General features: G+C 50.7%; 1 protein-coding gene across 10 annotated transcripts; it reads right to left on the bottom strand.

Moving 5' to 3' along the window:
- Window positions 1-654: 654 nt before the first annotated feature.
- Window positions 655-9,625, bottom strand: ZBTB32 (zinc finger and BTB domain containing 32). Of its 10 annotated transcripts, none has more exons than XM_059877029.1 (6): window positions 9,489-9,625; window positions 2,219-2,266; window positions 1,888-1,961; window positions 1,705-1,773; window positions 1,425-1,589; window positions 655-1,242 (listed from the first exon to the last, which is right to left on the bottom strand). In XM_059877029.1, exons 1-6 carry the CDS (start codon window positions 9,608-9,610, stop codon window positions 965-967), a joined length of 756 nt encoding a protein of 251 aa, XP_059733012.1. In that variant the 5' UTR covers window positions 9,611-9,625; the 3' UTR covers window positions 655-964. The 10 variants fall into 10 exon arrangements, with proteins under 10 accessions (XP_059733012.1, XP_059733009.1, XP_059733010.1 ...); XM_059877026.1 differs by having other exon boundaries at window positions 2,219-4,543; window positions 9,439-9,554; XM_059877027.1 differs by having other exon boundaries at window positions 2,219-4,523; window positions 9,439-9,554.
- Window positions 9,626-13,035: the final 3,410 nt, after the last annotated feature.

The raw sequence follows: 13,035 nt of genomic DNA, 5'->3' as shown, positions 1-13,035 counted from the left end.
TCTCCTTCCGCCGCGAGCTAGGGCCGCGAGAACTGGGACTATGGGAGCCTGACCCGGCCCAGAAAGCAATCTCTCGGGCCGCCGGGAGTTGTGGTTCTCGCCCCAGACTCCTCCTATTGTTCTTGTCGAGGCCAGCGGCCCGCGTGAACTACCACTCCCAGAGTGCAGCGGGCCTTGGACCCTCAGGGACACTGGGAGATGAAGTTCGCGACTGCAGGAGGCGTGGGCTGGGTAAGGGGCGGCCGCCTCAGTTTGGAGTTTGACCCGGCAGCCGCTCCGTACGGCGTGGAGGGAAGATACTTGGAGGGGCTGTGGCCTTTTGGTTCTTGTGCTCCGGAAAGGAGTCGGGTGGCTGAAAGCAGAGCATAGCATGCGTTCCTTTCGAGTCCCGGGCTAGACGACCCAGACTCAGACTTGGCGCGCAGTTGCTTGCTGTGAAAGGGACCAGTAACTTGGATTCTCACAGCCTTTCCACACAGGGCTTGCTGCGAAGTCGGTCTGGACACCACCCTGTCCTCGCGGCCCGCTGCCTCGAGGGGAGGATCAGAAGCCCCGGGAGACGGAGGTGGCAGCCGCCACGTTGAACCACCAGGGGCCGCTACAGGACTAAGGGCAAGGCTGCCCCCCGCGCACAGACGAAAATCTGGACTCTACTTTCTGGTCCCGAGAGGAGAGCACAGGAAACTCTTTATTTTGGTGATGAATCGCCAGTCCTCGCACAGTTAACCGTCACTCGTGCAAACTACACTGCCCTCACCCCACAGGGGCTCTCTGGCCCAGGTCCGCGGCTGGAGGCTGTCTGGGAGAGGGCTCCTGGCGCCCTTACCGCAGCGCTTCTTGGAGCCGAGTTTGGCTAGGCTGCCGCAGCCGCGGTACGGAATCAGAAGCCTAGCCCGCTCGCCGGCCCGTCTTTCACTTTTTAATTGTAAGCTTGGCTGAAGCCAAAGAAGTTACTGACGCCCCGTCAGGTGGTGGAGGAAGAGGGCCTACTGGGAGAGGTCGAGGCCCTAGATGGCCTCGAGGAGGAGGAGTAGAGGAAGGTGGAGCGAATGGTCCATCCCGGCGGGAGCTGACTGGGCGAGTGGCCGCGCATGTGCGCCTGCATGGAGGCCAGGCTGGGGCAGCCGGCCTGGCAAAGAGGGCAGCGGTAGGGTGCGGCCCCGTGCGTTCGCAGGTGCTTGGTCATGGCTGAGAAGTCCCGGGAGCGCTGGGGACAGAGGCTACAGGAGAAGGGCTTCTCTCCTAGGGAAGGTGGAGGGGAAGGCTCATAAAGCAAAGAAGAAGGGCATGAAGGCTCGCCTAGGGGTAGGTAGGGGCAGCTGGGCAAGGTTGTTGCTCGGGAGCACAGCGTTCACAAAGGGACTTAGGAGCGGGCCCACTGGAGTTTGAAAGGAAGCAGTTTGTACAGGGCAGGGCACCCATACCTGTGTGGACACGGTAGTGCGTCTCCATCTGATGTTTGAGTGAAAACCTCTTCCCACAGACAGAGCAAGAATAGGGCCGAGACCGAGCAGGAGTGGGTGGGGGAGGGTGTGGGAGAGATGGATGGCTTGCGGTGCCGACCTGACCCACACAGGTTGCTAGTTCACCTGTGGGAACAAAAGGCAGAGGAGGGCAGGGCTGGGATTCCCAGAGCCAGGTCACTGGAACACTCAGGCTGGGGCCATAGTGGCACTGAGGCAGAAGCTCCCTCACCCTACTCACCTGTGCGCCTCTGATCAGACTCTTCCGTCTCCCCAGGGCTGAGCTGTGTGGGGACCTGGGGGAGGGAACCTGGAGGGAACAGTGAAGCAGGCGCCCTGCTCAGGCTGGACTCCTGGAGCCCTGGCCTCAGTCTCAGGCTCGAGACCGCGTTACAGGGTGCATGCCAGGCAGTGAGGGGCTTACCTGGGGTGGGGCTGGAGGAGGCCAACTGGTTCTGGCTCCAAAGGCCTTTGTGGAGGTTCAGGGACAGTGGGATCCTGGGGTTGGGATGGGGAAGAGTTACGGCCTTGGTTACACCTGGGATCCTGCGGACCCCTTTCCGGGGAGGGAGGAGTCATAAGTGCTCTATGGGGCCTGGGCTTTGGCTTGCCCTGTGGTGACAGCTTCTTGTCCTACCTCAACTCAGAAAGTGTATAGTAGAGATAAGAGATGTGGTAATCTTCCACCCATCACTGCTGCCTCTCCTGAGCCACTCCCTCCCAGCCAGAGGTCTTCCATAAGCCCTTCAACTCACCTCTGGTCCGGAGGCCAGACCTCTTGCCAGGCTCCAGTCATAGGGATGCTATGGGAGAAGGGAGTGCCATATCTAGGCGGCAACAGAAGGATGCTCCACAGGGCAGACTGGCCCTCCCCCAACCAAGGGGCCTCAGCCCACCAAGGGCTGGGGGTGATGCCAGTCTGGAAGGAACCTGCTGGGGGAAGGGGGCCAGGGAACTCCCGCAGACTTTCCTCAGAGCCCCTTGCACTGTCCCTCAACCACATGACTACTTCTTGCTTCCCACCGACTCTGCCGTGGCCAACAAGGGCTTGGTGGAGTTGCTCCTTTGGTCTCATCTGCTCCCCTCGACCCTCCAGAATCGCCTCTGCCGTGTCAGGGCTCTCTCTTGGTGGCCGCGGCCTGTGCAACGTCTCCTGCTCTTTCCCACCAGCCCTAACAAACTTCTCTGGTCTCTGCTTCTCCCCAAAGGCCCCCACGCCTCTCATCGAGTCCCTTGTGGGTTTCTCTAGCTCCTCCTGTTTCTTCAGCCCTGGACCCAGCTCTTCTCTGGCCATGTCCCTTCGAGCCCTAAAGCATGCCTCTTCCAGGGACTGCACCCCCAGTGTTCTGGCTGCCTCCTCAAGGGGCCCCAGTTCCCCAGGATGCAGCTCTAGACTCTCCCCATAAACAAAGTGCAGAAGTTGGGCAAAGGTGGAAGGGCTGATGCCTTTCACCACAGCCCAGCGGCCCCTGCGACCCAGTTGCTGGCTCACACCTGCCAGCACCAGGCTGTGGGCAGGGAACTCCTGGCTGCCCACTGTGATCAGGGTATCACATAGTGCTGGCCGGAGCCTGGCTGCTAGCCGTACCAGCCGATCAGAAGCATAGGGACTAGGCAGTCTTGTTGGGGACAGGGGCATTGTGCCTTGCCTGGGTACCAATCTCAGAGGTTCTGAGAGAAAGGCCACAGTTTAGGGTCCATGGTGAAAAGGGGAGGGAGGAACCGCATACTCAAGCCTGTGGAGGTGAGGGAAGAAAGAGTGAGTTGCTGGCTTTGAATCAGCTCTGTCCTGAATGGAGCAGATAAACTGACCCAAGAGAAAACCCGAGGTTGTTCAGAATCATAGCAGGGGTGGAGGTGGTGAGAGAATGGAAATTAGACCAAATTCAGGACTTAAAGAGCAAGGACCGGACATTGAAGAGCTATCTCAAGTAGTAGATAGATGGGTCCTGCCAGTTGGCAATGTCTGACTTAAGGGAGAGCAGACACTGATATTTCTGCTTCTCCAAGCTCCTCTGCAGGGAAAGACCCCTGAGTAGGCCCCGGCTCTCATTCCAGACAGGATCACCACAAAACCCAGTCAGCCCTGTAAGTTAGGGGTGGAGCCAGACACAGTTTCATGGGAGTTTAGAAAGCTAGTGTGTCCTCCTCCTGCAAGCCTGTCATGTGGAGCTGAGGGTCCTGAGAGGAAAAAAGGACAGCAAGATGGGGTCGTAGCTGCAGAAAGCAGGCTCAAGGCATCAACTGATCATCTCCCTCAGGATGAAACTTCTAGAAACCATCCTCAGAGAAGGAACTGGAAGTGACCAAAAGCTCCCATGCAGTGAGATAAAGAGAGCAGGTTGGAACTCACAGGAGAGAAGGCTCCTCACCCAGGGATGGAGAGATGGAGAAGGCTTTGACCCTGGAGGAAGCAGGCGAAAGGGAAATGGAAACTATGGAGGGAGAGGCTATTTCCTCTCAAGATAAGGATAAGGAGACAGTTCAATTTTGTTTTTCATAAGCCAAAAATGAAGATTAGAAAGACAGAACCCAATAAGGCAGAAGTTTGTCACACATCAAAACCACCACATTGGCTTTTAAGAAGAGAACTGGGAACCTAGATACAAAGAGACAGACCTAAGTGTCCCGGAGCCCAGCAGGCATATTCCTAAGTGTAGGCTCACCCTGAGTACAGACCCCGTAGGAGGGAGGAATTACTACTTGGACACCTCACAGGGAGGGCTACAGGCTGGCAGGAAGTGGACAGAAAGAGGAATGTAATGGGAGGAAAGTCTCAGTTGGGGAGAAGTAACCACTCACCGGTTGTAGCTTCCTCCTGGACACCGCATGCTCTGAACTGCTGCTGGGGCTCCTGGCCCCCCTACTCTGGAGCTAGCCCCGCCCCTGACTTCACAGTCTTCCATTGGGTGTCCCAAGTATCAGTCTGCCACAGTCCCCCAAGGGGTGTGGTCTTACACCCCTCGCTGTGTTTCACCCCTCCAGGAGAGACCACTCCTCTCCCAGAACCCAAGCATTCTGCCTCCTGACCTCTGGTCTTCTTATTTCATTTGTGAATTTCTGGAGTCAAATAAGCATATCTGAAGCAATAAGAACTTTGGGATAATCAGACCTGCATTTGACTCTCATCTCTGCCACCTACTAGTTGAGTCACCTTGGGCAAGTCACCTCTTTGAGCCTCAGTTACCTCATCCGTGAAATAGGGAGAAGCTCTGCCTACCTCATTATGAGGTGGGGTGAAGATGAAATGACACGATGTATGTGAAAGTGGTTTCTCGGTACATAGCATCATTCAAATAGTATTAGTTCTGTTTCTTAGAGGTGTCAGTAGAGTTCTAGCAGCTGGAAGCTCTTTATACTACCTCAAAAGTAAAAAGGACTGAAACATCTGGATTCTAAGAAGAGAGTGAAAGAGGGCCAAAAGCATGCGTCCTCCTCCCTCTCTCTGACTTGGTACTGGGAAGCCTCCACTCCTCTGTGGGAATGACCCAGGTCATCTGGGCCATCACTGGGGACAGGGTATGTGAGTGACTCAGATCCTCCCATCACGCTCTGAAGGGGGCAACCCCAGGAAGGGCCTGCGGTGGTCTCCAAAGAGAAAAACTCTTTCTTGGGCTGATGACAAATGACATTTCTCTGAAATCAGGACTTGCGGAGTTACTTTGACTTCCTGCCCAGAGGATGAAGGTCCTCGGAGATTTGCCCTCTTTTCACAGTTTAGCACTACTTAACCTGGGGAAAAGATGAGGTCTGAGAAACTCACATTTCTTTTTCTGTTTCTTATTATTTCTTGCAGATTTTTCATGCATAGAACAGGTATTGCTAGATAGCTTACGATATGTGCCTGACATATATGCCTAATAAATAACTAGAAGAGTAACAAGTCCGGCACTGGTAGGCTGGTATGATGACAAGACCCAGTCTGCTTTCCCCAAGGCTTCTCTCCTAGATTCTGATTCCCTCCTAGACTCAAAGATTATGTCTCTAAAACTCCTGTTTCGCCTTTTGGCTTCAGGACCCTCAAATGTTCAGACCACCCTTCTACTCTGTTGAGACCTAACATACCTTCATTCTACCTCTCATTCTAGCTTGGGTCCAAGCAGATGTTATCCCTTCCTAGATCAGACAGGGTGTGCCAATGGGTGGGGCCAGTGGAGGGGCAATAATAGTGTGGGGAGAGGGGAAGATGAGTCAGAGTGAAAGGGAAAATGCAAATGGGGAAGTTGTATTCATTTGCTACTCTGGTCGTTAAATATTTTCCATTTCTAAGCTTTCTAACTCCTCACACCACCACACCCAGGGACCCATGAAATACCCATATAAAAGACCCTTGACTTGGACACAGAAAAATACCAATCCTTGACGTGTACGTATATGGAGGGAAAACATCCTTCCTCCCACACAGAAATACACACTCTCTGAGGATGTGGAATAAGTTGGGGAAGCCACAAAGGAGGAACCCCAAGTGTAGGTATAGGGGTCTGGAAGATTACGTCATCACCCAGTGGAGTGGGGTCCCCCTCACTTCCCAGGCCTACAGCATGTGCCCATGACTCAGCTCCTCCACTGGTGGTTTGCCCATTGATGTTCAGAAGAGATGGAGGCTGTGCTCAAAGAGTAGCATTTTCTTATCCAAATGCAGTTGACAGGGAGGGCTGTGGGCTTTCAGGAAACCTAACAGGGAGGGTAAGGGGTGAGGGGACTCCCCGTTCAGTGAACTAAAGCCCCCGAGGTTAGGAAACCCCATCTTTCCCTCCCACTTGGTGTCTACCCTCATCTAAGGCTATCCCTTTAGAGACTGCCTCCTTAGAGGGGTCGGGCCCTCTACACCTCAGCCCTTCTTCCTGCCTACATTCTTGACTGCACAGTCCAAACCATCTTTCACTGAGCAGTGACAAGCAGAAGCAAGTACCACTTTGACTTGGAAGGGTAAGCACACTGCTGACTGTTTCTCTTTTTTTTTCTTTGGCCACAAGTCATGAGGAACTTCCCCAACAAGGGATTGAAGACTTGCCACCTGCACTGGAAGCGCAGTCTCTTTATCACTGGACCACCAGAGAATGTTGTGTTTCTCTTCTCTTTCCCCGCAAGTCTCAAAAACTTTGCCCACCCTCCATTTGCCAGGCTGACTCAATAGGAATCTCCTGCAGTTGTCTCTCTGGGGTGGAGCCAGGAAACCACAGGTTTTGTGGACACAAGCCTGCATCTTGGGATAGAGTGGAGTAGGCAGGAAAGTTTACATAGGATATAATTGGAAGAGAAGTATGTGGGAAAAGGAGGTATGATTTTTGCCTCTCAGTCCTTTATAATACTTATATTACTAAATAAAGTTTGAAATCTGATATCTTTTATTCTTACTGATATACCTGACCATAAGCCCATTCAAGCACAACTCAGCTTGATGTAAAAAATGTCAAAATAGCAACATAAGTACGGATTCTCTCTAAATATTATAATTAAAACTTAAACCATCAGAGGACTTCCCTGGTAGCTCAGTAGCTAAGACTCTGTGCTCCCAATGCAGAGGGGCCGGGTTTGATCCCTGGTCAGGGATCTAGATCCCACAAGCTGCAAATAAGAGTTCTCATTATGCAACTAGAGATCCTGCATGCCACAAGGAAAAGCGAAAGATCCTGTGTGATGCAACTAAGACCTGGTGCAACCAAATAAACTAATTAAAAAAAAAAAAAGCTAAACCATCAGAATATGCCTATTAGAGGGATGCTTATTTGTTTTATGAAAAATACTCCCTTTGTCTCATGTATTAAATATTGAGTACCTCCAAAGTCAAGTTAAACAAGATTCAATTTAGGAAAGTTCTATGAACTTTCCACTCGTCCCAGAGACATATCGCTTTCTGCAAATTAAGGTGATTAAACTTCCCACATTTTATACAGCTTAAAACCAATTACCCAAACCTTACAGAAAACTTGAAGTGTTCATTCTTTAGTTAAGTACATCCAAGACATACCAGAGAAGAGATGCCACAGAGTGAATGAGTTTCTTTCTTCCCTTAAATCTATGTTCTACATAACCCAAGATGCGGATATAGTAATAGGCAGGTGAGCTGAATCTAGGTCATAGAGACCCTATTATAGCACACTTTTTGTAGATTATGTGGCAAAAGAACCAGACTAGAAATAAAAACAATTTAGGTTCCACTGCCTCTTCACAATAGACAGCTTTCTTCTTCAGCCTTAACTTGGGGCTAACTCTTCTGAGACCTTCAACTTCCTCATAGGGACTACTTTCCAAACCAGTGTTGAATATCCATATTGCCTCAAATCCAGACAGAGGGGACCACTCTGATCTCTAGTTGTGTCCCTCCCCTTGGGCTGAGGAGTCCAAGGGTATCTAGGAAGTACCCACTTGTACCTCCCAATTCTAGACCATACTCTGGGAACTCAAAACCCCTGACTTCCTGGTCCAAATGGTCCACTACCCAGGCTCACATGAGCCTCAACCCTAGATCTATACTCTTCAGAATGGTGTGGCCCCGAATGGGTGGGAGGGGCATGGAGACTGAGCTTGGACAGGCAGGCTAGTGTGTGAGACACCTTGAAGTGTGCACTAACACCAGATGTGGGGAGAAGAGGGAAAATCTCCCATTTCTAGTTTTTCCTAGTAGATAATAGGAGGGCCTGCTTTAATCTAGTAGCTGTTAACCTCTCAGGGGGTCACTATCCTTTTTAAAATCGTATGTTATGAAATCAACTCTACATCAGAAAAATGTAGATTCTCATACCATTTTGCATATGAATGACAATAGAGTCACAGACTGCTCTGAACCATCCTTGGACAGGATCCACTCCTCCTCTTTGTGGCTGCTTCCCTCCCTACCCCTGGCCCCAACAATACACATACAGTTTTTCTGATTATTTCCAGGAGCTCATAGACCCTTGTAATCCACTCATAAACTACCCCCTTGCACTACACCTTTGGTTTGAGAACTCTGGGTGTACATGAAAGCACCCTGAAAGCTTTAATACTTTGTACAACTTGAACAGCTGAGTGAAATTAGATATCAACTTCCTGCACCATAAGTATAAAAATCTTCAGTAAAGACAGCATGGTGACTTCCTAAAGAGCAGGATATCTCACACACCTCCTCCCGTGTCCAATACAATATCCATCTTCCCCAAGCCCCCACCCCATGCTTATAACCTGATATCTTCTGGAAATGATCAGAAACAGTTTGGGGGAAAAAATGGGGACAGGAACTAAAAGGTCCCAGACACAACTCAATCCTGATTCTGTCTAGAGGCACCACATGTCAATAATATACTTCATGGAGGGCAAACAACTTGCTGGAATTCAGACACCCTCCTCTCCCTGGAACCTCCAGAAAACCACGGGCCTAACCTCTTGGCCATGTTGTCCAACTTGTAGCCAGTACTGGAAAATCTTCTGTGAGCACCCCAACCTGGAATCCAGAGACCTCCCCACCCCCAAAGCCTTGCAGCCACATGTTCCCAGCACAGCCAGGATGCAAAGACTCTTGACAACTTCCTGTTGGGCTTTTGACTTCATCAACACTTACTCTCAGCCCAGGCTGGATCCAGAAACTCCAGAAGGCCTCTCAAGTACTTACTAGTTTCATTTCTTGGTCAAAGACTCCCACTAACCTCTGGAGAGTCACAGACCTCTCTAGTCACCAGATCCAGGCTCAGTCCAGAACCCAGACAACCTGTGATGGTTCAGAGGCCATACCTCATGGCCAGTGACCCCACACAGAGCTCCAAGTGCCTATAACTGCCCCACAACGCATTTCCAAATCAGGCTATCTCAGGGACCACGGACCAATTCATAGGACATGCTGGCCTGGTTTCTGCCCAGCTGGGCCCAACAGTGCCCAAGAGACCCAATTTCCAGCCTCTCCAGGGAAGAAGGAGTCCCTAGAGGCCAAAGCCCTCACCCTTCCTTCCCAATCTTCCTCCTCATGAAAACCACTCACGCCCCCATACCTCAGCTTTACCTGGGCCAGGTCTAAGCCCGGAGAAAAGTAAGAAAATCCATGATGCTTACTGACTCAGGCCCTGTTCCTCTCCCCACTCAGCCTCACATTCACTCACGGCGGCACAAACCCGAGTGGCCGTTAGAAAGTGGAGCGGCGCGAGGCTCATGGCTCGAAGCCTGACCGCGTGCATAGCTTGCTGGTATCGCAGGGAATCCGAGGCAGAAGCTGATTGGCCGCAGTACTGGCCACACCCTCTTTATTGGCTCCACTCCCTGCCCTCCCTTCGCCCTTCAATCCCCGCCTCTGCCTCGCGACCTCCGCTGATTGGCTGCAGAGCCCAAGCTCTTGCCCACCTGGCCAGCGCTGTGGCGAGGAGGCGTTAAGTCTGATTGGTCTGCGGACTTAGGCTTCAGGCCTCTAAGGCTGAGATCTCATCCACTAGCTGGTCCTCAAGGCTTTGTAGCTGCGGAGATTGCTCGTCCCATCCTCTAAGAGACTGAACCTCCTTCATCTGCATCACCTTGGAAGCTCCCTCCGTAAAGGCTCAGGGATATCACTTCTTTCTTGCTTCTGTCTTACCATCCTGAGTAACTCATTGCAAAGTCTTTCACCTTTCTCTCAACCCCTTACAATCTGTGGAGAAATGAGTGTGATTGGATGGGGGAGGGGAGGGAAGGGGGGGAAGGCAGCCAGGCTTTGAATGCTTGTGGGTAGCTCTCCTTTCCCGCCTTTTGCCCTGCTGAACGATTAATTGGCTGCAGAACGCACCCTGCCCCATCCGGGAGTATAGGGAAACAGAAGACACAAGCGTCGGCAGTCAGTGCTCCACTGACGCCTTAACAGTCAGCTGAGTCGGGATTTAACTGCGTACTTCACGTGCCAACCGCTGCTACACCGTAAAGAGAATGACCCATTACGCTGCCCTGCCATTAACTTGCCCCGGGTTAGAACCCGGCCAGTGGGCTTTCTGATTAGGCGGCGTTTTGGTGCTGACACACCATGCCGTTCTGAGGTTGGTCGGCGGCCTCTCTTCTCCTACTACCCTTGCCAGCATAGCACGGTGGATAGGTTGGCCCCACTCCTAAGTGGCTTAGCTTGGACACATCCAATCAGGGGTGAGGGCGCTTTAAGGAGGCGGGGCATTGCTCCACCGCTTCCGCTTCTCATTGGTCCCAAGGCTCGCTTCTTCGCCTTTGATGGATCAGAGGGCCGGAGGGAGCCAAGCCTAGCGGTTTCGGGAGGCGGGTAGAATTCTGTCTCTTTTGCGTCTTTGCAGTTTCGGGGTTCTGGCGAGTGTTGTTTGGCGTCTTTTTCCCGCGGCTAGTGAAGAAACGGGGGTGGGGTGTGGCATGGGGGGAGGAACTGGAAAGGGCCGTGCTGAGGGGGGCGTGACTCAGAGAATCCTGGAGCAGTGGGAACCGAGACCTGCGAAGGCGAGTGCCTGAGCACGTGGGAGCTAATAATCCTTCAGATAGTAGGGGAAAGACAGGCGCTGTAGCAATATTAACAGCTCCGACTTTAAGCCCTTTCTTTGTTTCTTATCTCATTGAATCCGTCTGTCGGTAAATAGCTCTGTGAGGGCGTCTGTTACTAGCCAGGTTGAACGTGGAGAGCTAGAGGTGGTCACTTGTCTCAGGTTCCACAGTGAACATGGGCATTGCTGGGACTCTGACCTTTTTCTGGTGAGAATTCAACATCCGAGCTACACTACAGTTAAATAGGATTGATCTTGTAGATGTGGAATCGGGTGTGATGTGGTCACATTGACCTTGGTTTAACTTCATCTATAAATGAGGTTTTTGTTTGGGGGTTTTTGTTTGATTAGTTTTTGTTGTCGTTTTTAGACTTGAATACCATTCCCATCCTGAAGGCCCAGAACATATTTTCAACTCCTCAGGGCAAATGCATTTGCATTCTAGAAAAGGATATTTTAAAACTCAGCATCATGATATCTTTGCTGGTTTTTGGCCACTAACATCAAACCAGGCCAGTTTAAAGTGTTTTACATGCATCATCTGATTGAATCCTCCTAACAAGTTCTATCAGATATTTACTGTTATTTTTCTCACTTCACAGATAAGTAAATCGAGGCTGATTTCCCTAAGATCTCACCAGGAGTAATTGCCAAAGCTGGAATCGAATTCCTGTTGCAATTTGACTCTAGAGCCTAAGCTCCTAACAGCTGGTATATACTGTCTCTCATGCTAACAGCTAGTGTCCAGAGAGAGGGCACACATGGTCCCGGGGAATCCTCACAGCCACCCCAGGAAGAAGAATGACGACAGCACCCATTAAAGCAGACAACTGAGGCTCATGGAGGTGAAGACACTCAGCTCACACAGCTGGTCCATGGTTGAGCAAGGAGTAGAGTGAATGATACCTAATCTTCTGAATCCAAATCCACATCTTAATCTCTCCTCACACTGCTTCCTTCCCATTTGACTGATGGAGAAACTGAGGCCCTGAGGAAAATCAAAGCTGGAATTCAGATCCAGATCCATGAGACCCAGTAGAGCACCCCCTATACCACATTGCCTCCAAGAATTCGGTGTCTAGTAGATCCTGTGTTTGGACATGACTGAAGTGACTAAGCACACACAGCACAGATCCTATGTTAGATGAGGTGAAAAGTCTTCTCAGCCAACCAGCCTTGTCTGTAAGCAGTGAGGTCATCTGGTCCCAAATTTGGCCCTAAAGGTGGTTGGGAGACTATTTCACAGCCTTGGAATCTTTGGCGGCTTCTCACTGAGAAGCCTGTAATCATAATTGTGACAATTTATTGAACACTTTTTATGAGCCAGGTGAGGTGGAAAGCATTCTGCATGTATCACCTCACTAAATCCTTTTAATTCTAGGGTATAGGAATTGTTATTGTCCCCATTTTACAGGTAAGGAAACTGAGACCCTGGGATGGATGAAACATTTCTATGCTTACAGAGCTAGTGAATCATGGAGCCTGAATTGGAACCCAGCGCTTACTCAAGCCCTCAATTCCAGCTACTCAGCACGTGCAAGCATGAGAAGATGGAGCGAGGGACCCTGAGTTCTGGCAAGATGGAATAGGAAGGGTTGTTGGCTTCATTCTGGAAGTCGTATTATAAGATTAGAAGAGTCAGCTGGCTGAGATGAGTAGAGAAATACCTATGGCTTATGGAACAGCGATCCCATGCCAGGTCCTATGCTAACTACACTTGATTTATGTTGAGAAGCAGAGAACCTTGTGGTTAAGAAGCTGGACACTGGATCCAGTCTCCCTGGATTCATGTTCTGGCCTTGCTACTTGCTAGTTCTGAGACCTTTAGCCGGTTACTTAACCAGTCTTGGCCTCAATTTCCTCATCTGTAAAGTGGGGTTAATGATAATAAATACCTCTTAGGACTGTCAAGAGGATTAAATGAACTAATAGAATAACAGCATCTCTTCTCTTCCTTAGTGCCCTGAAACTGAGTTGTTTCCTTGTAATCAGCATCACCTGCCTTAATTCTGGTGTAGACACTGAAAATTAAGTCCAGATATTTGCAATGGGAAAATATAGGGGAAGTATTCTCCTGTGGCAAGTATAAAGCCCTTGAGAGAGCAGTGAACTTAGTATTTCTGAGGGATAGCACGAAGTCC

Source organism: Bos taurus, chromosome 18 (assembly GCF_002263795.3).
Source record: "Bos taurus isolate L1 Dominette 01449 registration number 42190680 breed Hereford chromosome 18, ARS-UCD2.0, whole genome shotgun sequence".
Taxonomy (NCBI): Eukaryota; Metazoa; Chordata; class Mammalia; order Artiodactyla; family Bovidae; genus Bos; species Bos taurus.
This window is presented reverse-complemented; position numbering and strand designations above follow the sequence as displayed.